General features: G+C 38.7%; 1 protein-coding gene across 21 annotated transcripts in view; it reads right to left on the bottom strand.

Annotated features, from left to right (window-relative positions):
- Positions 1 to 1,103: 1,103 nt before the first annotated feature.
- Positions 1,104 to 25,582, bottom strand: part of rerea (arginine-glutamic acid dipeptide (RE) repeats a) — a 242,115-nt gene continuing 217,636 nt past the window's right edge. For 6 of the 21 annotated variants that reach the window (XM_087307030.1, XM_087307029.1, XM_087307031.1 and 3 more), the window contains 12 exons: positions 25,056 to 25,136; positions 12,922 to 13,084; positions 12,502 to 12,594; positions 11,304 to 11,503; positions 11,051 to 11,212; positions 10,831 to 10,944; positions 8,717 to 10,104; positions 6,884 to 7,106; positions 6,072 to 6,783; positions 4,331 to 4,501; positions 4,064 to 4,244; positions 1,104 to 3,258 (listed from right to left, as the gene is read on the bottom strand). In XM_087307030.1, the coding sequence (XP_087163156.1) occupies positions 3,225 to 3,258; positions 4,064 to 4,244; positions 4,331 to 4,501; positions 6,072 to 6,783; positions 6,884 to 7,106; positions 8,717 to 10,104; positions 10,831 to 10,944; positions 11,051 to 11,212; positions 11,304 to 11,503; positions 12,502 to 12,594; positions 12,922 to 13,084; positions 25,056 to 25,136 (3,522 nt within the window). In that variant the 3' untranslated portion in view covers positions 1,104 to 3,224. Of the gene's footprint in view, positions 3,259 to 3,783; positions 3,814 to 4,063; positions 4,245 to 4,330; positions 4,502 to 6,071; positions 6,784 to 6,883; positions 7,702 to 7,752; positions 10,105 to 10,830; positions 10,945 to 11,050; positions 11,213 to 11,303; positions 11,504 to 12,501; positions 12,595 to 12,921; positions 13,085 to 25,055; positions 25,137 to 25,582 lie in introns of those variants that run through there. The other 15 variants (XM_087307036.1, XM_087307035.1, XM_087307037.1 and 12 more) reach the window with 4 other exon arrangements.

Genomic DNA, 25,582 nt, shown 5'->3' with positions numbered 1-25,582 from the left:
AAGATTAATATAAAATATATATTATATTCTATGGCAGAATAAACATGGACCTGTTTTATTCTGAATTGTGAATAAACTCATTGTAAATAAATTCCCTCTCGGTGTCTTTTTGCTCATAAATCATGCCTATTTTTCTTTCTTGTTTGCTTATATAATGAATGTTCAATTAAACTGGTTCGGGCATGCAGATGCACACACATACACGCACACTGATATGCCTAATTTAAACTCAAATACTTGTCATGCATCTGCCTCTGTTCTAGAAAGATTGCACAGCAAACTGCAGAAGGGGAACAAGCAGAAATACACAATCTCATTAATAACAAGAAAAATGAACTAAACCTTATGGAGAAACATTATTGACATTGTAAATCTCATAATCACTCACTTAGCATTTAATCTCCCTCAAGTGGTTCCAAGCCTTTATGCATTTCTGTATTCTGTTAAACACAAAGGAAACCATTTAGAATAAAACTGAAAAGCTGTACCACTCACTTCCACAGTAGATAAAAAACAAATACAATGGAAGTCAGTGGATTCAAACATCCTTCAAAATATATATTTTTTCCCAACTGAAGTCAGTCAGTCAAACCGGTTTGGAGTGAACTATCCTTTTAATTTAACTTGATAAACAGCTTCTTAATCTGTACCTGAATATTTTTTGACCTACATATGGAAAATGTGAACTGAAATGCATCCTTTCGGTTTAGCAGACATTAAAAGCTAATTACTCATGTAAAAATGTAACTTTTTATGGGTTAATAAGTTAAAAAAAAAGCCATATAAAATGACCACACAAAGTGGTTTTAGTCAGTGTTATGCACTCCTACAATGTTAATACATACATAATGCTTGAATGTGCAGAATTCCTGAGGATTCAAAACCCTATTTTGGTCCACAATTTATTATTATTACTGTGGGAGCCGTTCTCAGAACTGACTTTACAAGCTCATTTCCCAGAATGATTGCGCTTGTAAAATGCTGGATAACACATTGCTTGAAGCTCCAGAAGCACTTGTATCGATACAGTCCATGTGACACTTCATACTCACTCGTATGAATCCATCCACCGTGCGGAAAAAAGACAGAATACACACTTGAAGTTTTTTGTCAGCATGAACATTTACTTCTGCCATGTCATATAACAAAAAGTGATATTAACTAGAAATCAAGTTTCCATGTGGTGTAACTTAGTTTTATTTTAATTCCACAAATTTGTCAAAAAAAATTACAAAATACTCAAATGGGGAGAACACAGGACTCACAATCTGCCTTAATTATCTCTACTTTTTGTTTACACTGTGTCATCCCATGGCGACTACTAATATGTACAATAAGCTTCAAGATACCAGTATATATAAATCTTAGCAGTCAGAATGTACATTCTGCTATTGCCGCTTTGAAACGAGAAGCTAAACCATTGACAACACTCAACATCAAAGGTTTAAGACACAAAAAAGAGGGACGAAAGGAGGAGAAAATGCGTGGAACCAAAAGAAAACGCTGTATACATCTGAGACAGATTAAAAGATACAGATGACAGAGTCCAATTACAGAAAGTGATCAGCTTTGGGCGTATACTGCTAAAAACAGACACTCTTCCGACCATTGCTTTTCTCGAAACCAAGAGGGGAGGATTTAAAAACAGTACTTTGAACCGTAAGCTCCGAAAAGACCAGAGGTAAAAGCATTCGTTAGTTCAAATAACGAGCGTTAATTGGAGAACAACCAACCCAAAAATACTGCATGTAACAGTCAATGATTGTGATCACAGCCTCGACATGATGGAGAGCAACTAAAGAGGCTTCATGCATCGTATGTCAGCAATGCAGAGACACGGTGGTCATCATCTCCACTACTGTGAACACATGCGCACACACACACACACAGACACACACACGCAGTACAGCTCCACCACGTCTCGTCCTCCGCCACCGTCTGCCCTCCGCCTTCACAGTGACAATGGTTCAATGGATCTGTACAGTGGGTCAGGAAACTGACTTCAGGAGACACACTGGAGGTGAGGGGGGCATTGCTATCATTTCCAGCACCCTTTTGACAATATGTAAATCTCAAAGTAAAAAAAAAAAAAGTGCATTAAGATGTTACTTACAAAAAAAAAAGAAAAAAGAAAGAGCAGTCCGATTCGTTTCGCAAGAACTAGCTGAGATATGAAGCCAGTTGCAAAACACAACGCCGTTCAACTTTGGTACACAGAAAACAGAGCCAACGGCTGTGGAAACGCACTTAAAAAGCCAATTGTAGTTTACAAATAAAAACTGAGGTTAATCAGTGCAATAAAATTCTGTCTGAATGGGCATCTCGCCGCAATACTAGAGGCACCGCATCAACGTCTTCCTCCTTCAAGTGTTATAAATGACTAACTCGCTTTGAGTTCAGCCATCAAATCAAATAAAAATGGTCATGATGTGTCATGAGTGTGTCGCAGACTGTTGAGATATGAAAAACACAACAACAAATAAAAAAAAAAGTGTCATCTGAGCTTTGACCTCTAGAGGTGATTGGATTAAAATCCGGTACCATTCTAAACCGGCAAACCATGTGACATGGTTACCTGCGCTAACAGTGCCATCTCCTTCCCCTCTGAAACAAGGGACGACACTTGGAAATTATTATATTCTGGAGGTCTAACCAACCTGTTAGGAATCCACACCTAATAATTATTATAATAATAGTAATAATTATATATGTATATATTTATATATATATTTATATACTATTTACAGACTCAAAAAACAAACAAAACAAAACAAAAAAAAAAACGCCATGCTGCAGCTTTTTCTTAACATTATGAAAACCTCCTACAATGTATTAAAATAAACATTGAATTTAAGATAGCACTTTTTCAGATATAATGGCCCGACTGTTCTGTTCCTCTGTTTCCCCCAATTAGCACAGTGACAAAGTATCTTGTTTTCTAGCACCTACAAAAAGACGTCAGGGAAGCTTCTCAGAGTATGTTCATGCAGGAAAGTCACAATCAGTCTTGAGGACGCTGTCACTACTTGAACGATATACAACCCCCCGAAAAAGTCAATGTCTTAATAAAAAAAAAAAGGTCCGGGATAGTGAAGAAAGCTGAGAACAGAAAGAAGGTTCCTCAGACAGTTGTCGTCTCTCGGCCGAACTGGAATGGTCTCTAGGACCTGCGAGTTCCTGTGTGTGACTGTTCTGCTGTGAGCTCCTCTGGGAGCTTCGGTTCATCACAGCTGCTTGTCACTTTCCTTCTTCAACCGGCTGGAAAATACAGAGAGAACACACACAGACAGCATTATGAATGATGTTTAAAGCACTGACTGGAACAGAATTTGGAGTTATTGAAAACTTTGATTTTGGAAGTAGTCTCTTCTGTTATAGATTTGATCAACAGCAATATTATTACTATAATTATACTATTCTACATTTAACTGTTTTCCATTTTAATATATTTTATTGAATTGTCAATATTTTCAGCAGTCATCTCTAATACATTAAAGGCAAATGCAATCAATAATGAGATCATTAAAAAAAGACAATCAAGCAATTATAATATGCTGATTTGGTGCTCATTCAAAGCAGGTCTCAATAATAGTAAGCTATAATTATCGAACTCCAAAACCAGATGTAAGAAGGATTACTTAATATTTATTTTTTATGCTAAATCTACTGAATATTTAATATATTTAACCTGAGCATTAAAATATTGATGAAATAGATGTCACCTAAGCAAGCATTACAGGGTTAGTTCACCCAAAAATGAAAATGCAGCCATCATTTACTCACCTTTGACTTGTCCAAGCATTTTATTTTGTTCTGTTGAGCACAAAAAAGATGTTTTAAAGAATGGTGAAAACCTGTAACCATTGACATCCATAGTGGGACAGACAAATACTATGGAAGTGAATAATTACATGTTTCCAACATTATTCAACCGGTTTGAAACAAGTGAAGAGTGAATAAATGATGGCATTTAAATCATTTTGGGTGAACTATCTTTTTAAGGCCTTTAAAAAAATCCTAGTCACTCCAATCTTCAGTCTGTCAGTGTGTGTGGTGAACCGACCTGTAATAGTCCTCCTGTCCTGGCAGAGGTCCTCCGTGCATGTGGTGATGTCCGTGAAGCCACTGCTGCTCCATGGCGAGTCTCTGCAGCTCTGCCGACTGCGCATGCATGGCCTGCAGCTGGTGTGCCGCTGACATGGGTGGCGGGAGTCCAGCGGGGAGATCTCTGGGATATGGAGTGCCTGCCGAAATCGCACAAGGACTGATTAGTCAAAGCAATGGTCAAGGAGCTTTAGAGATGGAGACGTTTCACTTGTGAGAGTCTTACCGAAAACTGGGTGCCGCAGCATCTCGTGTTCATGTGGAGGTTGTCCGAGCAGCGGGTTGGGAATGGCTCCGGGCGGGTACGGGAAGCGGGCGAGGTGTGGTCCTCCGGCTAGAGGGTCTACAAGCGGGTGTGCCCCAGAACCTGGGGGACACACAAGACATTCACCACCACCTTTTCCGTGTCAGCAGCTTTTTGTCAAGGTACATTGTCAATACATACAGTATAATAAACACACAAACACGCATGCAACTGACAGCACTGACATTCAACATCATGCAAAATCATGAATAAACAGCATGCAATAACAGTAATATTTATTAGTAGGACTGCATCATATCTACTACAACTAATCTTAATATTAATAAATATTTTTGGCTTATATTACATTAAGGTATCAGTCAATCTTGCATATTTAATTTTACATGCAAATTTCCGAATATTGATTTTGAATTAAGGTTAAACAGAATCTCAAATAGAATCTCAATTTGTATCTATTTTTCGTATTGTACATCATAATGATGTGACTGTTTAAATTATAAAAGAAATTTGACTAATTAGCTCATATATATAGGCCAGAATCTTAATACGAGTGCATCAATAATTTATACAGAAACATTATTAAGTACATTGCAAAGTATAATATTCAGAAAACGCAAGGGAAATATTTTTAATTATAACAATGCAATGTCTTTGTCAGTTTTATTTTAACAAAAAATGGAATTTTAATATAGGATAAATACGCAATAAAATATGTTTAATAGTAAATGATCAGCTAATAAACAAATGGAATAGTACATCAACAATTGATTTAGATAATAAATGTAAAAGCCAGAAAATCTCAAATGAAATAATTTATTTTTTATTCTGTTAATTGCATATTGTTAAAATAATCTTCAAATGATTTTTTTCATTCTCTGCAATTTTGCAAATCTAAATTCATTTAAAATTTTTTACAATAAATACTGATTCTAAATATTGCAAGCTAATAGGTTGTTGGCCAGTTTCAAACTAATTATTGGTTTATTTGCCAGAAATCTCTCATTGCAACCCTTTTTCATAAAAACTTTAACAAAGATAAAGCACAATTTATTTACACATATTTAGAAAAGTCATTTAAGCACAATTCATTTACACACATTTAGAAAATTTATTCAAGCATAATTCATTTAGACCAGGGGTGTCCAAACACAATCCTGGAAGGCCGGTGTCCTGCAAAGGTTAGTTTCAACCCCAATCAAACACACCTGGATTAGCTAATCAAGCTCTTACTAGACTTTCTAGAAACATCCCTTGCAGGTGTTTAGAGGCAAGTTGGAGCTAAAATCTGAAGTACACCGGCCCTCCAGGACAAAGTTTGGGCACCCCTGATTAAGACATTTATAAAATTCCTTTATAGACAGATTAAATACATTTATACTTATACAATTAAATGAATTCTAATGGCCCAAATGAAATCTGTGGACAGTTTTCACATTTTCTGTAAGAATTCTTTAAGAACACAGAAAAACACATTTAAACAACGAATTTCTCTTTACAGTTCTGTTACAGTTTACAGTTCTGTTCTCTAATTGGTAGCCAAAAAGCTCTAATTTGTCAACAAAAAAACAATCTGATTTGTTACTACATTACATAAATACACAAAAATTGTGAAGTAGTTAGTTAATAAGATCTGTGCACGCACATTCCATGTGGGCCTAATAAAACAATTTGTCACACAAGAACAGAGAGAATGGTCCCTCACCTTGGTGCAATGGATCCTGTTGGTGCAGGTGTAGGTGCGAATGGATGTGCGAGTGCTGATGGTGGTGCGGCGTCACGTTGAACATCTGCAATCGTGCCATGGGGTCATTTGCCAACCTCTCCACATGTAGCCTCTCGGCTAACCGCTCAGGGTAGGTCATTTCAGGCCGTAGCTGTGGGCCGGCCAGCGCCAGCCGTTCCCGCTCCAATGGATTCAGTCCCGGGTGAAAAGAAGCAAACGGATGAGGGCCAGCCATGGGAGGTAGACCAATGGGCCCGTGTCTGGCAAAGTGCTCCATAGGGTTGGCGGAAGGATGCAGACTGTCCAACTCTGGAGGTTTGACCTCAAAGCCAGGCTTCATCCTCTCCATCCTGAGCTCCCTCTCACGAATCTCTCTTTCCCGGATCTCCCGCTCTCTCAGCTCCCGCTCACGCATGCTGGGGTCAGCGTTGTAGAGGCCTGGCAGGTGGTATGCCAGTAAAGGGTCTGTAGGGTTAAGCGAGACGAAGAAAGGATGGTTGCGGTTTGTGGGGGACATGACGTGAGGCCGGGCGTATTCGCTGAGCGTGCGCAGGGCAGGGGTGTCTGGACCGATGTAAGGGGGCACAGTGGCGATTGTGGTTGGTGGTGGATCGAAAGATGTCCTCATATGAGCCGATCCTGCCATCGGGGGTTCACCCATGCGACTTTCATGAGAAGAACTGGAAGCTTTCTGTAAAGATAAAACCGAGATTTAGGGACAAGAAATTGGTACAATGAAAGAATTTTAACAAACGACCAGATTTACTGCAACACAAAAAATGAAAACTTACAGCAGCTCTCTCAGCCTCCTTCTCCCTCTCTCGTTCCCGCTCTCGTTCTTTTTCTCTTTCCCTCTCCTTCTCTTTTTCTTCTCGTGCTTTCTGCTCTGCTTCCCTCTTGGCTTTCTCCAGCGCCTCTTCCCGTTTCTTTGCCAGTTTTGATGAGGCCAGAGGTGTGAAGTAGAAGTCTGTTCTGGCACATGTGTTGTAACCTCTGTCCAGATGCTTGTAGAACCTGAAGCAGAATGGATGGAAAGCTGTCAGGGTAATCTTTTAAAATGAACACTGCCAGGGTGACTTATGTTGTGAGTAACCCTTCTTGTTTCATGACAGATATAAGTTGCAGAATTTTACACAGGCTGATTTTGCAGCCTTCTGAAAAGCAATGCAATTACTTTGTGACAAATAAATAACCTCTGGCATGTCTTCCCGTTTGTACTACACTAGAGCCACTAAATCAGTCTTTTTAATCGGCAGTGCCGTAATGAGCTGCTCTCTCTGTGCATTAGTGAGCTTATTGCTATTCACTGCAAGGGAGTGTGAGAGAAGGCTACAGCAACTTTACAAAGACACGCTTGCGTTCTGATGGAGGCTTTCATCGTAATGATGCAGTCATTAATCTGTGCCCTGTCCACACTTGATGAGGAGCGGAAGCTGAGGCAGGTATTTAATGACAGTGCTATTTAATACAACTTTAAGGCAAAAGCATAGTTTGAAGAGACAAATTATCATTAATAAAAAAAAAAATTATTAATGCAAAAATACAATTAATGATTCATTAAATATTGTTTTTATTTATAAAACTATGTACTATTCCTTTATTAATTTTCCTTCGGCTTAGTTCCTTTATTCATCAGGGGTCATCACAGCAAAAGAACTGCCAACTTATCCAACATATGTTTTACACAGCAGATGCCCTTCCAGCTGCAACCCAATACTGGGAAACACCCCTGCATTTAGTTTATTCAATTCACCTACAGCGCATGTCTTTGGACTGTGGAGGAAATCAGAGAAAAACCCACTCAAACATAGGGAGAACATGCAAACTCCTCACAGATATGCTAACTGGCCCTATTTACTTTGTTAATCAATGTAACAATATTATTTACAACACTTTTTGTTGTTATAATAATGTAGATTTTCTTTTATTTATATTCCAATAAAGTATTAATATTACATTCTAACAAACATTATGAATACTGTTGATTAATAATGTTATTATTCACTGCTTTTTATTATATTAAAATTAGGGCTGCAAGATACATCAGCGGCCATATCGTTATCGGCAGATAAATACTATTTTTAATGTCATCGCTATCGGTCCAATATCAACATCAGGCCAATATCTTTAGGCCAATAGATAATGTAATTGTACAAAACTGCCTGCCTCGCGCATAAGCGAGTCGAACTTGTTCAGACTTGTCCAGGGCACTGTAACGGAGCTTTCCACACAATGTTTATTCCTTCAAAGTCTGTCCTTTGTTTGTGTGATATTGCTGTGCATTAATAACTCAGTAGGTAACCATATTCCTTATCATTGTAGATATGTTTTAGGCTATTCAGTTCATAAGATCAGTTACCACTTTTATGAAGTTTTTTAAAAATAATTAGTTCTTCACTGTATAAAAATATAACATCTTGAAATATTTATCGGTCTATATTTATATCGGGTATCGGCCTCCACATTTAAAGTTATCGGTTATCGATATTGGCACAAAAGTCCATATTGGTGCATCCCTAATTAATATAACACATTTTTTATTGTACTGCTGAAAATATTGTGGAAAAAAGATAAATAGTAATAATAAATTAAAGACACAAAATTGGAAAAGAAATATCAAGTACCGTGCTGACTGGCTGGCGTGACTGGGAGTGTTGACGATGGTGGGTGGAGGCGAAGGACTCCTCTGTGGTGGTGGAGGACTTTCTGGCTCCTCTGTTTCATCCAGAGGCTCTTCTTTAATCTGTACAGGTGGCACAGTGGAGGGTCCTGGGCAGGGAGCGCTGACCGATGCAGGTAGTGGCATAGATATGGAGGGCGGAGGTTGCTGCAGTGTAGTCATAGAGCTGGACACTGAGGTGGGAACGGTGGAGGGCGACAAGACGGGTGAACTGCCTGGCATGAAGGAATGAGGAGGGAAGGGGGGCTGAGAAGGCGCTGAGTGTGAGGCAGAGGAAGAGGAAGGGAGCGGAGGAGCCGGTGGCGGTGCTTGACTTCCTGTTGCCGGAAGAGTTTGTGACTGGGTGAGCACTGGAGGTTGCACCGGTGGAGGCTGTAGCTGCTGGCTTTGAGACATGAGCTGAAGGGGTGGCGGGTGGGCAGAGGGAGGGTGGTGGTTGGATAAAGAGCTGAGGGGTTTCAAGGCGGGCGGTGGGGGCAGGTTGGAAGGCATCTGCGGGAATGGGGGGTGGCTGGGATGTTTGTGTGATTGAGCATTTGGCATTTGTGGGATAGGGGTGGTTGGCGGAGGTTTGATGTGGGGCATGGGTAATGGTGCGGGTGGGAGAGGCTGCTCTCTGGGAGGCTGACTGCCGCTCTGTGAAGAGGACTGCGACTGTGATGGAGGTGTGTGAGGTCGCTGTTGTTGGGACAGGGAGGCAGCTTGGGCTTGACCAGAAAGGGGTGAAGGGGGAACCTGAGACTGAGCCATTGGGAAGGGCTGAGTGGGTAAAGCATGAGGGTGAGGCATGTGTGAGGGCCCTGCCTGCAGAGGGTGGCCCATGGGTGGCATGGGACCATGTAGTGGAGGCTGCAGGGCTTGTGGGCAGGTTTGAGAGGGTGGAGGCGGTTGAGGCATGCCTTGCAATGGGGAATGAGGTGACGGCAGCCTCTGCACCCCTGACTGAATGAGAGACAGCGGACCCGCGGGTGGTATCTGCTGAGGAGGCATGGAGGTAGGGGGGATGGATGGAGATGGTTGAGAGGACAGTGAAGGTGCGCCTGAGGTGGGTGTTGTGGAAGCTGCAGCTGCCGGTGGAGGGGCTGGGGGTAAAGTCCCTGTCTGGCACTGGATGACTGGAGGGTGCTGGCCCTGAAGGATCTGCTGCTGGGCTGAGGAGTCAGAGTCACTCTCGTTGTCTCGTGGGCTAGGGATGCTTGGAGAAGAGCTGCGGTTGTCCTGGTCAATATCCTTAGGATCACTGCTGCCCTCATCGTTCACACTTCGCCCGTCTGAGCTTTCACCCTCGCCCTCTCCCTCACACTCTGAAGGCGAGTTCGGCACACTTATTTCCTGTGTGAGATAAACAGGAGAAAGGGTCAACAAACTTGACCGAAGCAGGGGTTACTGATGATAATAGGTGCAGTCATGATCAAGAACAAATAACCTTTGCATTTCACAGTCATTGAGTTGCAATGAACTCATGACATTTAAAGGATATGAAATCACTCTGTGCAATCAAGCTGCTATCAAAGGTAACAGCCAAAGTAAATACAACCTTAAAATCTAGTGTCTTCACTGGACTCTGGGCCAAACAGAGCTGCCACAAACCTTTCAGTGAACTTTAGAATTAATTTATTAATGTCTTTAAAATTAATGGAGAGATAATCTTCCAAGAAAACTTTGTTTTTCACCCAAACACGTTCCACGTTTCCATGCTAACAATAATTATCCATTATCTTTTATACATTAAACAATACTCAACAAACAGCTAACTCCGCAGCAGAATTAAATCACAAAGTCAACAACCATACAACAAATGTCTAGAATTAATTCCCTATATTACCTGTTACTTTCACTTGAGGCCACATGAGTGAATTTAAATAGAAGTAGAGCCATGTAACTTTTGCTAGTATTTTTTTGTATAAGCAAAATAAACACTTGTTTAACACGAGTAACAAAATATATGCGAGTCTGAATACAGCCAGTGTCTTTCAACTGACTTCCACTTTCACTCATCTGCATTTTAGAGTTCATCACATACACAAATTTTAGGATGCTTAACAGGAATTTACTGACCTGTGTTTTGGACTTCTTGGCGCTTGCCCTTTCGGACTCCTCTGTGTCTGAGGCTCCTTTCTCCCTCTGGCGTTTGGCACTCTTCATAGGCGATGGCGCTTCTTCCTTTGTCTTCTGTTTTGACAAAACAAAAACATGTTTTCTCATGTTTCTTACGTTCATGTGTTCCTGGGAAACTTAGTGTGATTTCAATGTTACAGTTTGTGTCTGTGGGTCATACCTTGCTGGGTTTCTTCATCGAGTCAGTCTTGCTGTCAGTGCTGGAGGTGCTTGCTGCACTAGGTGAGGTTCGCCCGCTGGATCGCAGATCCTCATTGGTTGGTGAGGCTCTGCCATCTGGGCTAGCGGTCTGCTTCTTGCGGCCACTTCGTAGCGTTGACATCTGAATCAATAAAATATGTGATGTAACAAACAGCAAACAATAATAAAACAGTTTAAATGAAGCTAAAATTAAGCAAATTTAGGCATCTTACTGAGCCGCGATTCCGTCGAGTCCTCATGCTATGCTTCCCACTGAGTCCATCGTCTTCCTCTTTGACAGGTTTGAACATAAACGGTGGCGGGTCTACAGGCTTCTCAATGGGTGGTAGTTCGCCGTACTTCTTAAAATGGATCCGGCAGTCGGTGCACAGCAAGATGTTCTCGCGACCCCCGTGGTGCCAGTCCTTGGAGGCTGTAAACACAAATTTAAGTTTAGCTGAGCTCTGCTTATTAAACATTACACTTACAGAAAGTGCTCAAGGGCTACCCAAACACCTCGTGAACATGCTAAGGTCAAAGGCTCTCACTCATCCATGCTGAGGTTGTTTTGGTATCAGATGCGAGAGCGATATGAATGCCAATTGCATCCAACAGGTCAGAGGATTTAATGAGGCAAAAACGAATGAGTAAGTGTCAGATTGAATCAAATTAGAAATGACACACACTGATGTCCATCTGCCAGATGAGGGATGGAGGCGAGCATCAGTGCTCTCTCAAACTGAGAGTAATTACAGGCCTGCAGAGGGATTTATTGAGTCCTCTGATGGGAAAACAGTTATAGAGTCTTCACCTGTCTCATTGTATCACTTATATTAAGTTAATACCACCAACATTTCACCTTGGGAACAAATGAAGGACTGGGAAAACACATTGTTTGCATTTTCTCTAACTGTTAGCCACTCAGGAAATTAGAATGAATTTGGAGCAAATTACACAACAGTTGATGGCCGCTAATTTATTTGGACCAGCAGTAATACAACCATTATCTTATTGGCAAGGACTTAAAGTAAAATGACAAACAAAACTAAAACAGATATTTAAACAAATGCAAAAATAATATTTTGATGAAGAAATATTCTTTAATATATGTCTAAATCACTCAACATTGTATTGAAAAGTTGAATAATAGAAGTATCACTTCATTAGTATTCACTATGTGTTGGTCTGAATATCAGCATGGTGTAATTTACCTTTTTTACATTTTTTATAATTGAAATAAAACAAATATACACATAAACATGCTACAACATTACATAATAAAAATAAATATAAATGATAATAAAAGTAAATGTAGACATAGAAGGTTTTTTCTTTCTAAAATAAAAGTAAATCTCAATTTGTTTAATGAGTTGTTCTGTTGGTATGAATATCAGCATGGTATAATACTGCTTAACTTAATATAGTACTCACTGGTAGTGAAACAGTGGCGGCAGGCGTAGCCCTTCAGTTCCTGCTCGCTGTCTTCACTGTCAAAGTCATCTTCACTGGCTGAACTCAAGTCCACTGAAAAGAGAAGCACACTTGTTAGTAAGCAAAGGAAACAATTACCGTTTCCCATCTATGAAGACAAAAAAACTGAGGCCTGCTACACTTAATACATTATCAGTGGCTCTTTGAAATGACAAGTGGTGTATACATAATTAGAGCAATCCCTCCCAGTTCCGTCTCTTATCGGATGTAAGATTTCAGCTGTTTACTTTGAACAATCACAGAGAGGGATCTGCTCTTTGAAAAGGCATATTAGTCCTGGGAGTTTCAAGGATGCCATGTTTGGCTGTGACAAGTGTCTGTTCTCTTTCTCGAGGGGGAAGAGAGGCAGACTGCACTTACAGAACTCGCTAGACGGTGGGCGTGAGGGTGTGTTGACGGGGGTTGAGGCGGTGCGGGTTTTGATCCGGCGGAAGACGGGTTGTCTGCGGTGCCTGCGATGGGCTCTGCAACTTGCAGCCTCTGGTGTTTTCTTCCAATAATAGTAAAAGGTGATTAGCTCCCCCTGTGAGACAGAAAACACAAAAACAACCTCATGAGCCATCTGCTTTTAAAAGCACTTGACAGTCCAAGTATGGAAGTGAAGATAAATAAATACAGCTTGATTAACCAATAAAAAGACCTCAGACTTCAAATGAATAAGGCAGAACCATAAGTAGACCACTAGTTTAGTTTTAACAGAAAGAACGGAGAAAGTACAGATTCCTGCATACAGAATCCATGCCAGGTTTGCCAACAGACTGGCTTGTTGTGCTGTGGCCATGTCTGTCCCAGGATTAGGCAGTGAAGCTCTCTGAATGCTGGGATATTAGGATCAGTACATTGGTGGCTGCCTGGGTGGCAGGCGCTTGAATGGAAACAAAGGAACATGTCAGGGAGAGCTTTGGCGCTACAAATAGGGAGTGAAATGGCTCCAAGCCCCTGCGCTAGAAGAGTCAATTGAACTTTAATCAAACATTCAGAGGGCGCGCTTGCCAGGGAGTAAAGCATATAAATCCCGAGCACAAAAGCCAGCCAGGAAATCAATACCCTACTGAAACATTAACACATGCAATCATGGATCAGAAGACGCTTTGCTGAGGCAGCCTGTGCAAATTAACTGTCGCGTTCTGGACACACTCGAAATAATACACATGCCCTAAAAACGCTGTCTGGTGGATATGCAATTACGCATTTTTCCTGCGGTGGTTTCTTTCATATACCTCTCGCTTTATTTCCGACTAAATCGCTTTCCTGTTTTGAGATATTCATTTCAAGGCATTGCATTGGAGTGTCCTGCATGTCAATGGCTGAGCTCTTAACATGCTTTAATGTTTTAATGGGGCAGGAATGAGTGAAGAGGACAGTCATGAGGTTTGACAGGGTCTGTTAAACTCAGGCTGAATGGGGCTTGGGTGTCTTTAATGCGTATTGATTGCTTTCCCTCTTTGCTTCGGCTGTTCTTCTTGACATAAATTGGTCATTAAAATGCTGCTCTCCCCAACACATTAACAGCTTTACGGCAAACACTTCAAACTATTCTTGGCAGTGAGCGGAAAAACATGTACTTTGAATCCTATAAGACTATTCATAGGCTATTTTATTGCTTGAGTGAATTTTACTGAACCATATAGATTTGCTTCGGATGCCTGCACTAGAGTATATGAATTGCAATTACATAAATCACAAAAATAAAAGCTGTAGCAGTCTGATGGAAAGCCTATAAAGCCGAGGCTGACCTGCTAAGCCACCATGTCTAACATTGGCAAACACACAAGATAAGTCTTGTACTTACAGCTTCATAAGAGCGTTGATGGCCCTTTTTCCAAAAGCAATCAGGGTACAGCATATAAAACACTTGGGAAGTCACATTCAAGCAAATGCTTAGCTGTTTGAAACTAAAATCCACTTAATAGACTTTAGGGAACTGGTGAGCTCAAAATATGACATGAAAGAGAGAAAAATGCACACCTGAAGACCAAAAAGCACATTGAGAAATAGAAAACGTTCTCAAAATGCTTCCACATGTATCAGAACCTGAACAGCTCATCTTTGAGCGGCCCAATAGATACGCATACATGGAGTATCAATTATCACAATTACATCAATTACTTGTGGGTGGTACAAATGCTTGCCAAATGAGAAACACAAGGCTGACAAGCTCAACTCAAAGTATTTCCAGCCACCTTGAAGCACCAAAAAACACAAGCCACTTAGACTTGTATATGAAGTCATTCACGAGTTAATGCCTTGTGATAATTCTTAAGAATAAGCCCAGCTCCTGCAGGATATTTAGCCGATATCATGAGTGGAACGCACAAGGGCCAAAGGCCCAGGGTTTGGTCTGAGAGTAAAAGGCTTTTTGGCAGGGTGGGTCAGGGCGCAGGTGCAGGCCAAAGGATGGCAGGCATCCTGATGTGAAATTTAATTGAAATGTGCAGATCAAAACTGTTCAGCAGGACAGCAGGCTGGCTTTCTTCACAGCCTAATGACTGTTCGGCACCGCATCCCCCTCCCTACCTCGCGGTTGCCGCTCGCTTTTTATTTTCCCTCCCTCTATTTGATGTGAGCTTTGAAGCATGAAACCTTAACTTAATGCTAAGGAAGATAAAAAGAAAAGGTCATTTTAGCCCTCAACCATTTCGCCGGAGCACTTCATAGCTCTTAAACGTCCTACAGGAAGGCAGACGGAAAAATTTGCTCCGGTTTGGCGTAATAACACCGCGCAAGGAATCACCGTGGTCATTCAAAAGTAATTTAGTCCACAGGCTATCAAGACAGGTGTCAAGGCTGAAGAAGAGCTGACATCCGCGGGTGAAGATAACACAGCAATTCTTAATGCAATCTGCTAGAGCAATATGTAGAGGAGTGGGGGAACGAGGATGAAAAGAGTGATGAAATGTTTTGAGAGGATCATCTGTGATGATGACAAATTTCCTCAGGCGATAACTGTACGATGGAGAGTTATAGAAAAATCCCTTTTCAAGCTGGAGGAGAGGAGATGGAAGAGAAAATATGATTTGATTAGAAGCATGGAAGGGCTGTGCCAAGTCACGGCTCTGTTTTTTTCTCTCATCCCTCACCCGTTTCAGAACTGCCCATTCTTTCTGACAAGATGTTGCTGGTTTGTTCGTCACAGAGATAAGAAAAAAAAAATTGCAATATTTCTCAAGGTGCAGCACGGAAACGTAGGACGGGCGCAGAAGAAGCTATTAGTCTTTTATATAGGGAGATGTCCTACTGCGAAGCAAAATAAAAGATGACATCTGGGGGAGGAAATGTCTCCTGTGAGTCTCTTTTTGCAGTGAGGGTTTGAAGCTGGATGCACACAGTGAGTTAGTGTCAAGTGCTAAGACTGACAGCTTGAATAACAAAGCCAGGTCTCATGTCAAGGTAGGTTTGTTGGTAGCAAAACTGAGATTTCTCTCAAATATCTGTAGTGAGCATCAACATTTCAAGAGCATTTTTTAGTTTTCGTTATAGATCAATGTGCAAAGCGTTGTGTTGACAATGAAGAAACTCTGATAATAAATTTGAATACATAAAAATGTACCCTGCTAATCACAGAAGACGTGTTTAGTGGGCTTCCACTCCAAACAATTCTTCAAGCATCATGTCAATTTAGAACAACATAGGCTTGAATATGAGTAGATACCGTTAACGTTTAAGTTCAACCTCTCTCCAAGGGTTGGTAAGTTTTTAAAAATGATCTGTGGTAAAAATAGCATGGATTTTTGTATGACTAAAATACATTCGTTTTGTTTGACTTGCTCGTCTCCCCAGAGCCAGGATAAATGCGTCAAGCTACTCGTGTATGTGGAATTTCCTCCATTAGCCCTGAATCTCTAAGCAGAAGAGAGGAGTGTGCGCCAGGGAGAGAGAGATACTGACAACGTAAGCTTGGAATTATGAGACATTTCAGAATGCTTCCATCTGCAGAATATTTCTGGAGGGTGGATTATCTGACAAGGAAGGGGCTTACCTCCTATCACGGCACAGAGAAGCGCTTTTTCTGCTCCGATTTCAAGTCAAGAAAACCTATGATGTGTGAGCATGCACTGTAATTTCCAACAGATTATGCTTCTGCTGGAGAAACCGTAGCCAGACCTTCTGCTCGTGTGTACGTTTGTGTGAAGGACGGGTGCGAGGCCTAAACTCCTGTATTTATACACTCATCTGCACTCAGGCCTGGGCTTGAACAGATGGTTTCTGTTTTTCCTGGCAGATTTGTGACGAAGCCACAAAAGGCCCCTGCTTTGACAGTCAGCCAAACGGTTAAGGCTGTAGCTGGCAAATACAGGGAAGGAGAGCAGCAGAGAAAGCAAGGGAGGGCAGTGAGGGGGGAACAGAAAATGGAAGATAGCAATAGACAATCGAGCCAGCCTGAAGAAAACCTCAGGAGCATTTGCTTGGTTAAACAGTGTTTTTGATATGAGAACATTTGGTCACTAGGTACAGACAGGCGATGTTCAGCTGTAAACATTAATTAGTTGAGCTGGCCTGTGTACTTTATGCTTCTTGCCTGGGACCGATTGGGCCTGTTTACATGCGGGCAGGAGGGACACACAGAGGCAATGACAAATTCAAGCTTGTGTAACTGAAAACAGAATTGAAATAAGTTTGATCAGCTTACAGATCAGCTTACAGAACTTTACTTTAAGCATTCATGTTTAAGAAATGCTGGAAAATGTGTCTATTTTTTACTATTTCACAACAATGACAACGTTTACATAGGCATTAGTAATCAAACTATTTGCCTTAATCTGAATAAGAAAATAATATGATTAAAGTGTTAACAATGACTTTTTGAATGTTCCTTTCATGATCTCGTTTTACAGTACATATATCGATTAACGTCATTGTCACCATGCTATCCACATTTGCTCTGGAATTTCATGTAATTTTGGGTGCTTCATTTTTAATTTGTTGACTTTAACTGCAGTTTGGCACTTTCACTTTCATTTAGGAGCATTTCATGCATGCCCTTGCGACAAATGAGATATTGGATGCGAGTATGAATTGGTGGAATAGTTTGGTTATGGCGTTTACATTTCTGTATTGCACTTCAATAATGCGACTAAAATCGGCATACTCCAGATATCTTAATTTGATTTCTGTTTAATTTGATTATGACAAAAAAAAAAATCTAATCGAAAAAAAAAATGAATAAAAAAATAAATAAAATTTTTTAAAAAAATCGCTGTTTACATGGTAGACTCTTAACCAGAGTATTGTCTTAACTGTATTAAAATCTGATTATTGGTGTCTGTGTAAACGTATTCACTGTAAATTTCATTTTTTACTTAAAAACTACAGAAAAAAAATGATTTTATTTTATTTTAATAAATAATATAATCAAATAACTGCATGTAGTTATTTGTGTATGAATATACATAAGATTAATATACTTCATCAAAATTCGAATTTAAAAATGCATTCATTTTTGATAAATACTATTTAAAAAGGTAACACTTTATAATAACTACACACTATGAATCATTTACTAAGCATTAGCATAAAGTGAATTCAATATATTAAGCATTAACTCAACATTAATAGACATTAGTAAGCAGTTTATAACTGCAGCTAGAAATGCTTTATTCTTGACATAAGCATAAATAATGTGCTTAATATTTCACTTTCATAATTTGTGACTGATTGATTTTTCATTTCTAAATGAAGTATCACATTATTTACAAACCATTCATATTTAAGAGTAGTTGGTAATTTTTTTTAAATCATTCAGAACGAGTTAGTAAATGATTAATGAACTTTTGAAATCAGTGTTTACATATATTATTATTCAAGCATATAGTAATGGTTCCTATATGTTAATAAATGCTTTTTTTTAAACTCGGCTTCATCCAGTTGAGACCTAATCTAGTGAGGACTATTTATGCTTCGTAAATCCCTTATAACTTACAATTAAAGAGTTAGTAGGAAATTAATAATCTTTGCAATCCTATCTAATAAAAAATTACTGTAATGTTGCAGAATAACAGGAGCATCAAAATACAACATAAAATTGGATTTAAAAAACAATATAATAATTGAACAGTATACTGTATTTTAATACAGCATTTCAATGTTATCTAGCAATGTTTAAACTGTACAGTAATTTTATTTTAGATAAAATTGCAAAAATTAATTTTTCATTTAATACAGATTCATTTGTGTATCTGAAAATGAATAGAACATAGTTGAACTTAGTTCTTTTTTCCTGCTAAAATTTAACTAAGCATTTAATTGTCATTTATAAGGAATTTATAAAGCATGAATAGTCCTCACTTTAGGTTAGGTCACAAAACTGGAAGTTGAGTTAATAAAGCATTAACCAACATACAAAGTAACCAACAAAATATGTCTGAATAACAATTATTACAAATGTTAATCTGAATAGTTTATTAATTGTTTACTTACACATTCTGAATGATCTTAAAAACCACCAACTATGCTTAAATAACTGGTTTGTATATGACGCAATACTTAATTTAAAAAATGAAAAATAAATCATTGTTTGAAAACACAATTATTAAGCACATTATACATGTGCTTACAAGTCAACCATAGAGCATTTGTAGCTGCAGTTACAAACTGCCTACTAACATTTATTAATGTAGAGTTAATGCTCAACAGATAATGAATTCATTATTTGCTAATGCTTAATAAATGATTCATAGTGTTTAGTTAAGTGTTATTATAAAATGTAGAGACAGATTATTCACCTTATTCTTCGCGTACGAATGGGCGCAGCCATTTGAACCTTTTTGGCTTGAGACTTCCAGTCTCATTCACTTCCATTTACTTTTAAAAGATTAAAAATAGCACACTTTGCTGCTTGATGTTGCAAACTGATTTTTTCTTATTATATTATTCTACTTTGTTTGTTTACTAATGCAAACATTTGTTTGTAGAGCAAGTAGTTTGACAGTTTTCTTCCGTTTATTATTTCTAGTCATTTCTCACATAGGCAGCTGAATCGAAAGTTCTAAAGCAATCAAAAAAATTAGCGCACTTCCGCACTGAAGAATAAGGTCAACAGAATATTTTATTTCTAACTAATAAAACTCATGGAAAAATACCAAATTGAAAAAGCTGTGGCAAAATATATTATAACAATACCACAGTATGATTAGAGTTAGAACTAATATTTAATATAATATTTTATATTAAAGCCACAAATTTCTGCGTCCACTCCAGACAGTCCATATTGACAGTCCAAATAAATACTGCTGTTATACTGTCTGAGAAGAGCACAGAAAAATCACATTGAGAGGAGACGTCTATTACTGTAACCTTGCTCCAAAGTCAACAAAGCAACGTAGCACTCTGCAAAAACAGGCTCTATTCAAACACGATTGCCCAACCTTGTGGTTAAATCAGGCAAATGTGAGAGGGGAAAAAATGATGTTACAATGGCCTTGGCTGATAGAGGTGGGGTGTAAATGATGTTAAATAGACAGCAGATCCCCGCTGCGCTGCCCGTTTCAGTTAGAAAAGAAAGAATAAGCCATGTTCACTCGTGGGTCAACGAGGCACAAGCAGAGGAATCAGCAGTTGTGTTTCCCTGCTGTAAGCGCTTTTAGCCAATGGAGGCAAAAGTACACCACAGCAAGACTTTTTGATGGGGGTCGATCTCTTTAATCCAAAAGATCAAGTTGTACAGCCACAGCTTTGTTCGGAAATCCAGACAGCAAACAACACATGGGCCATCCAAGCCCACTCTTCATACACATTAAACAGAGAATTATAATCTATTTGTATAGCCTATCAAGAAAAATGCCAAATGCACAGACCATCAACAACATTTCCATAAACAACATTTACCAACACAAGCAGGCTATTTTATCAAGGCCGGACAGCTGCTGGTGATGAAGCAGACCGCCAGTTTTTGCCATTTTAATTAGTGCCCAGTCTCGAATACCTCTAATCACACGAGCGCCTCTCTAGGGCACAGGCTGCAGGGCTAACGTCTTTGCAATGAATTCAATTTGACATTTATACAGATCGCACCAGGGCAAACATCTGCTACAAGGTTGTGCCGAGAACAGTTCTATCATCTTGGCCATCTTAGCTTGAAAATTACAGGGCCCGAGGGCCAGGGCTGCCTCCGTACACACAATTGGATCCTCTGCAGCTTTACCTTACTGCAACGCCAGCAATGTAGCTGGATTACGCCATGGCTGTTTTGCCATAAAGACCGAAAATATCCCTCAAGCATCTTTTCCTACATTACGCAGTCTCCATTTTACTTACTGTTCTTTCATCCTACAGGTGCAACTTAATTTAAACTTTGCAGTGTTGGTAGGCCTGTCACAATAATCAATATATTGACTTATCTGCACAACACAAAGACATGACCTCAATCATTTTTGGTGATGCAATATATATTGCATAAACAATTCTAGCTACATTTCTTGCATCTAGCAACCTCTGATTGCCGCAAAAATCTCTATTGGAGGTGTCAGTAAGGTTAAAAAAAAACACTAAAGTATTTACTGTAAATTACTATAGTATATTTTCATGTAGGTGTCTAACAACTGAAAATGGATTTGGTAGCAGTTATATCAACCACTGTTATATTTTATCTTGCGCTTTTTGTGAACACTTATTGCTAACCATTTAGGATGTATTTTTCTAATTAATAAATGGTTAAACGGACTATATTAAAATTATATATATTTTATAAAAATAAAATATTTGGAAGAGTGTAATTGCATCATGATGATATATTGTCATTCTGGCATTATATAATGAGTGGCATAAAATCTTATTATTGTCTTAATGACAATTATATTATCCCAATATATTTTGGTGCAATATAGCGTACAACAAAAAAACGATATTGTGACGGCCTCGTTGTTGGTCTGCACAATTCAAACAGGGATCTGACAAGCCAGGGTCAGATTTCCAAGAGGTCAAAGCAACAGACTACTGTTGAAAAGCTATGCAATCATGCTTTAAATGGGAACCAATGTGTTGTTTTGTGTATCTGGAATCACCGCAATGAGAAATTTTTGATTTTCGAGAAGTTTCAGTACTTCAATCTAACATAAACACTTATATATTTTATCAAAATTGTATCTGGTGACCCCAGTGCCCTATACTGTGCCTTTTTGTTTATATGGTGTCATTTAAAAGTGCTCTTTTGCTCTGTATTGGTTAGAACACTGCTCTTGAATTGACCAATTTCATTTCTAAAATGAATGATAATTTTTATTAGAGTTTTGGAATAAATGTTATTAGACTATACATTATTAGTACAGAGTAGGAATGCCCAGATCTGATCAAATGAACGGAAATCGGGCCCGATCATGCGGTTTCAAACTCTATTGGAACTGTGTATGTATTTATATATTCTCATTATTTTTTAACACATCTATTGTTATGCAGTAGCACAGAGTTAGACCTCTTTTATGACTTTACACAGAAACAGCAACTCATGCGGCATGATATCACTTTGTTGCGCTATTGGTTAAATGTCGGCAAAGAACACGAAAGCAGCTTGAAGCAGAAAGTGCGAGTATGTCTGTGATCTGTAGGTATTACAATGTTGATGACAATATTGCCATAGCAAACTGTGAGATATGTAAACTTGGGATTGCCTGCCAGGAATTTAAGTTGAGATGCTATTTCTTTTAATATTAGATTTTTTTATATTTACTGTAGCACTAAAGTCCAAAAGTGAAGAATTGATGTTATTTATTACTTGATTGTTCAAGCTATCTCACAGAAGTGCTCTGTTTGTTAACAGAGTTGTTGAATGTAAAACAAAAAAGGTGAATTAAATAAAAAACAGATCATCCTGGATCTGTTTCTTCACTCTTCTTTATTATTTTTTTATGTATTATAGAAATATCGGATCGGGTTTAGGTATCAGTAGATACTCAAAATCAAATAACTCAAAAAAACCTGATCGGGACATCCCTAGTATAGGGTCTATACATTATACACTACTATGTAATATATATTATTAGACCCTATATTAATATTTTACTCAACCCTACAGTATATCTAATAAATAAAGTAAATCCAGGGAGACATGCATCTTAATATCTATCTTTATATGTGGCCAAAAAGGTTTTAAAACGTACACAAAAAAAATTCTAAATCGTTTGCAGCTTAAATTTGATTTAATCTTCAGTTTCATTATTAAGCAATGACAAAAACAAAATAAGTAAATCACTAAGGAAGAGTTTCGGAAGAGTACTGGGAAACTGTCCCGAGCTTCCACATGCACTCAACACCAAAGATGTGTTATCTGCGATCTGTAGACACATCATAGCGAGTTTGTTTGGGAACATTTCTTGCACCAGTACACAAATTATTCCATGACGCTGTCTTTCAAGTGGAGGAAATGGTGGCAGTGAAAAGAGCAGAGACAGTAAGACGACACACCCACTTCCCCAGCTTCCTCTTTTATTTGACTTCATATAAAGCATTCCAGAGAGCTAGTCAGGCCTGGTGTGTTTGCACAGCAGTGGGTGCTTAGCCTTGGCACTGGCTCTTTATGAGAAACACAGCTAATAAGTGCTGAGGGGGAAATCGGGAGAAAAGCTGCACTGTATCACCCTCTGTGGCCCTGGGCATTTAAAAAACGCTACGGTCATATCAAACCCTGAACCATATGACCTGGAAGAAATGCACAGAGAGAAAAAAAAAAGAAAGTCTTCACCAAAAAAGCTGGCATTTGAGAAGCTGGAAGGGTTTTCATGTTAGATGAATGATGGAAGTAGTTTCAGAATATGCTCAAAGTCACATACAAGAAAGAGAGATATGGGAAAAGAAATGAAGGAGAGAGAGGGAAAAGGACTGTGTAGAAAATAAATCAAGCTTTCCGCGGGGTATTGACTGGCACTTGCGCAGAGAGCTGGCTTTCAGCACAAAAGCGACTTCAATCTTAAGCAAAGTGGGGCTTTTTACAGAACACTCGCTTTTCTTAGTGTATATTGAACTAACCCCTCAACCCTGCCCTTGAGAAAGACTGTTGTGCCTCCAACTCTCCTTTCGCCATCATTCGCTCTGCTTGTCATGGTTTGCAGGAGGTGGCTTGTTTACGTACACATGCACATGCTGAATTAAACAGAACAAATATTTCAGTTTGACTAGGGATGACCATTTAATTTTAAACACCTAGTCATGGGTTATAAATGTGTTCATTTAATTGTGGGCTAAAATAAATAAATAGTTGTTATTTCTACAATATGGACTAAAATACTGGCATACTAAAATACTGTCAGTACTAAAGTTGCCAGATTGACAGTTTAACTTGCAGGTTTTAGCTATAAAACAAACCTCAGGATTCTCAAAGCAACAATAAAAACCAATGAGTAACAAATTTCAGCATAAAAGAGCACCGGTCCACTCACCAAACAGGTATTTGGGTGTGTACACAGAGTTAATGATTATTTGCTCTATTTCACTTTGTTGTTTCATCCACAGGGTCATACAGTCAACTAATAATTAAAACTGGGCCATTTAGAATATGACTTTATGGCCAGCTGTATACGTGCTGCTTAGCAGAAGGAGTCAAACAAATCTGTCAACGGCTTTAAGGGTGACAGGTTTTTTACAGATACCCTCTTACAAAGAAGGATTTTCTTTATTGACTAATCATTGAGAAAAGTCAATACCTCATAAAACATGCACTTGATAACCAACCTATTAGACAGAGCTTGTGTTTCAGTGTATCTGACATGACACTGAGATCAGTAAAGCTAACAGCTGAACTGATAAAACACTGATAAAAACATGGTTGGCATGCAAAATGTCCTGTACTCATGCACGCTTTAGGAATAGTTAAAAAGGTTAAATCATTGCTGTAAACAATGTGCAAAAATTGTAATATTTAAAAAGTATACTTGCAAGTATTTAAATTGTATTACTTTGAAAGTTATTAAATCTAAAAGATATATCTGAACATCATGTCATTTTCAATAAGTTTTAGGTCAAGTTTAAGTTTAAACAAGAAAAAGTTTCTGAAAACACTTCAAAACTTGTTCAGAGAAAAATAATTTTCACTAAAAAAAATAAAAAAAAATAAAAAAAAATAATAAAAAAAGAGTTAATAAGTAAAATTATATTTTTTCGGTCATTTAAAAAATGTCACACATTACCCGAATTGTGCTCAACAAAAAAAGCTTAACAATAAATTGCTTTGAACTTGAGTTTATTTCTCTGAGGCATCAGTAATCAGGGGTGTGTGTAGCTGTTTTTACTGTAACTAAACATTATATAAACAGTAATGATTCTGTTTTGACTAAACACATCTCGTCTCAGGGCCCCTGTTCAATCACCAAACAAACTTACTGTTAAATCTAATATTCATGCACTCAAGTCCATGTGTAAGTTATGGCTTTCAATCTTTCCTAAACCTCGCTGTTTTCAAAACCACTAAGGCATGGCTTCAATTTCAAAACACGAGAAACCACACTGAAAAGGAGTTAACTTGTTTTAGTGTCAAAGAAGCGATGACAAATAGGAAAAAAATGACTTACCGTCTCCTTGTTAGGGAGCAGTTCTTTCCGAATCCTAAAAAAGTTCTTCCCGTACTGCCGTAAACCCTTTATGAAGCGTTTCTGTAGGGATAAAGAAAAGAGAAAGATGGTTAATATTTTATTTTTAAGCACCCATAACAACTGACATCAAGAACTACATATACAAAACACTGTGAACCGCAAAAGGGAAGAAAACAATGTTAATCTGAAAATCTCTGCTTGTGCTAGCACAGCTCTGCTACAGCAAAAAAAAAAAAAAAAGAAGAGGGGAAATGACAACAAAAGCAGGAATAGAAGCTGAGATTAAACCACAGCGGAGTAAAAATGCAATGGCAGCTCGTCTGAAATCTTAGTGAAAGTTCAGCAATGCGATATGCTTATATGAGGGTTGCAAACCAAGTTCAAAGCCAAAACTGAACTTCAATAAGTTACGAGGAATCACAACACACTTCTTTCTGATCATACAATTTGCACGCTCACACTTCAAACAGCTGCCTGATGCCTGGGCAAAGTACTAGAATTACAAC

The sequence above is a fragment of the Danio rerio genome, chromosome 23, assembly GCF_052040795.2.
Source record: "Danio rerio strain M-AB ecotype USA chromosome 23, GRCz13ab, whole genome shotgun sequence".
Classification (NCBI taxonomy): Eukaryota; Metazoa; Chordata; class Actinopteri; order Cypriniformes; family Danionidae; genus Danio; species Danio rerio.
The sequence above is the reverse complement of the archived record's forward strand: the minus strand, read 5'-3'. Positions and strand labels throughout refer to the sequence as shown.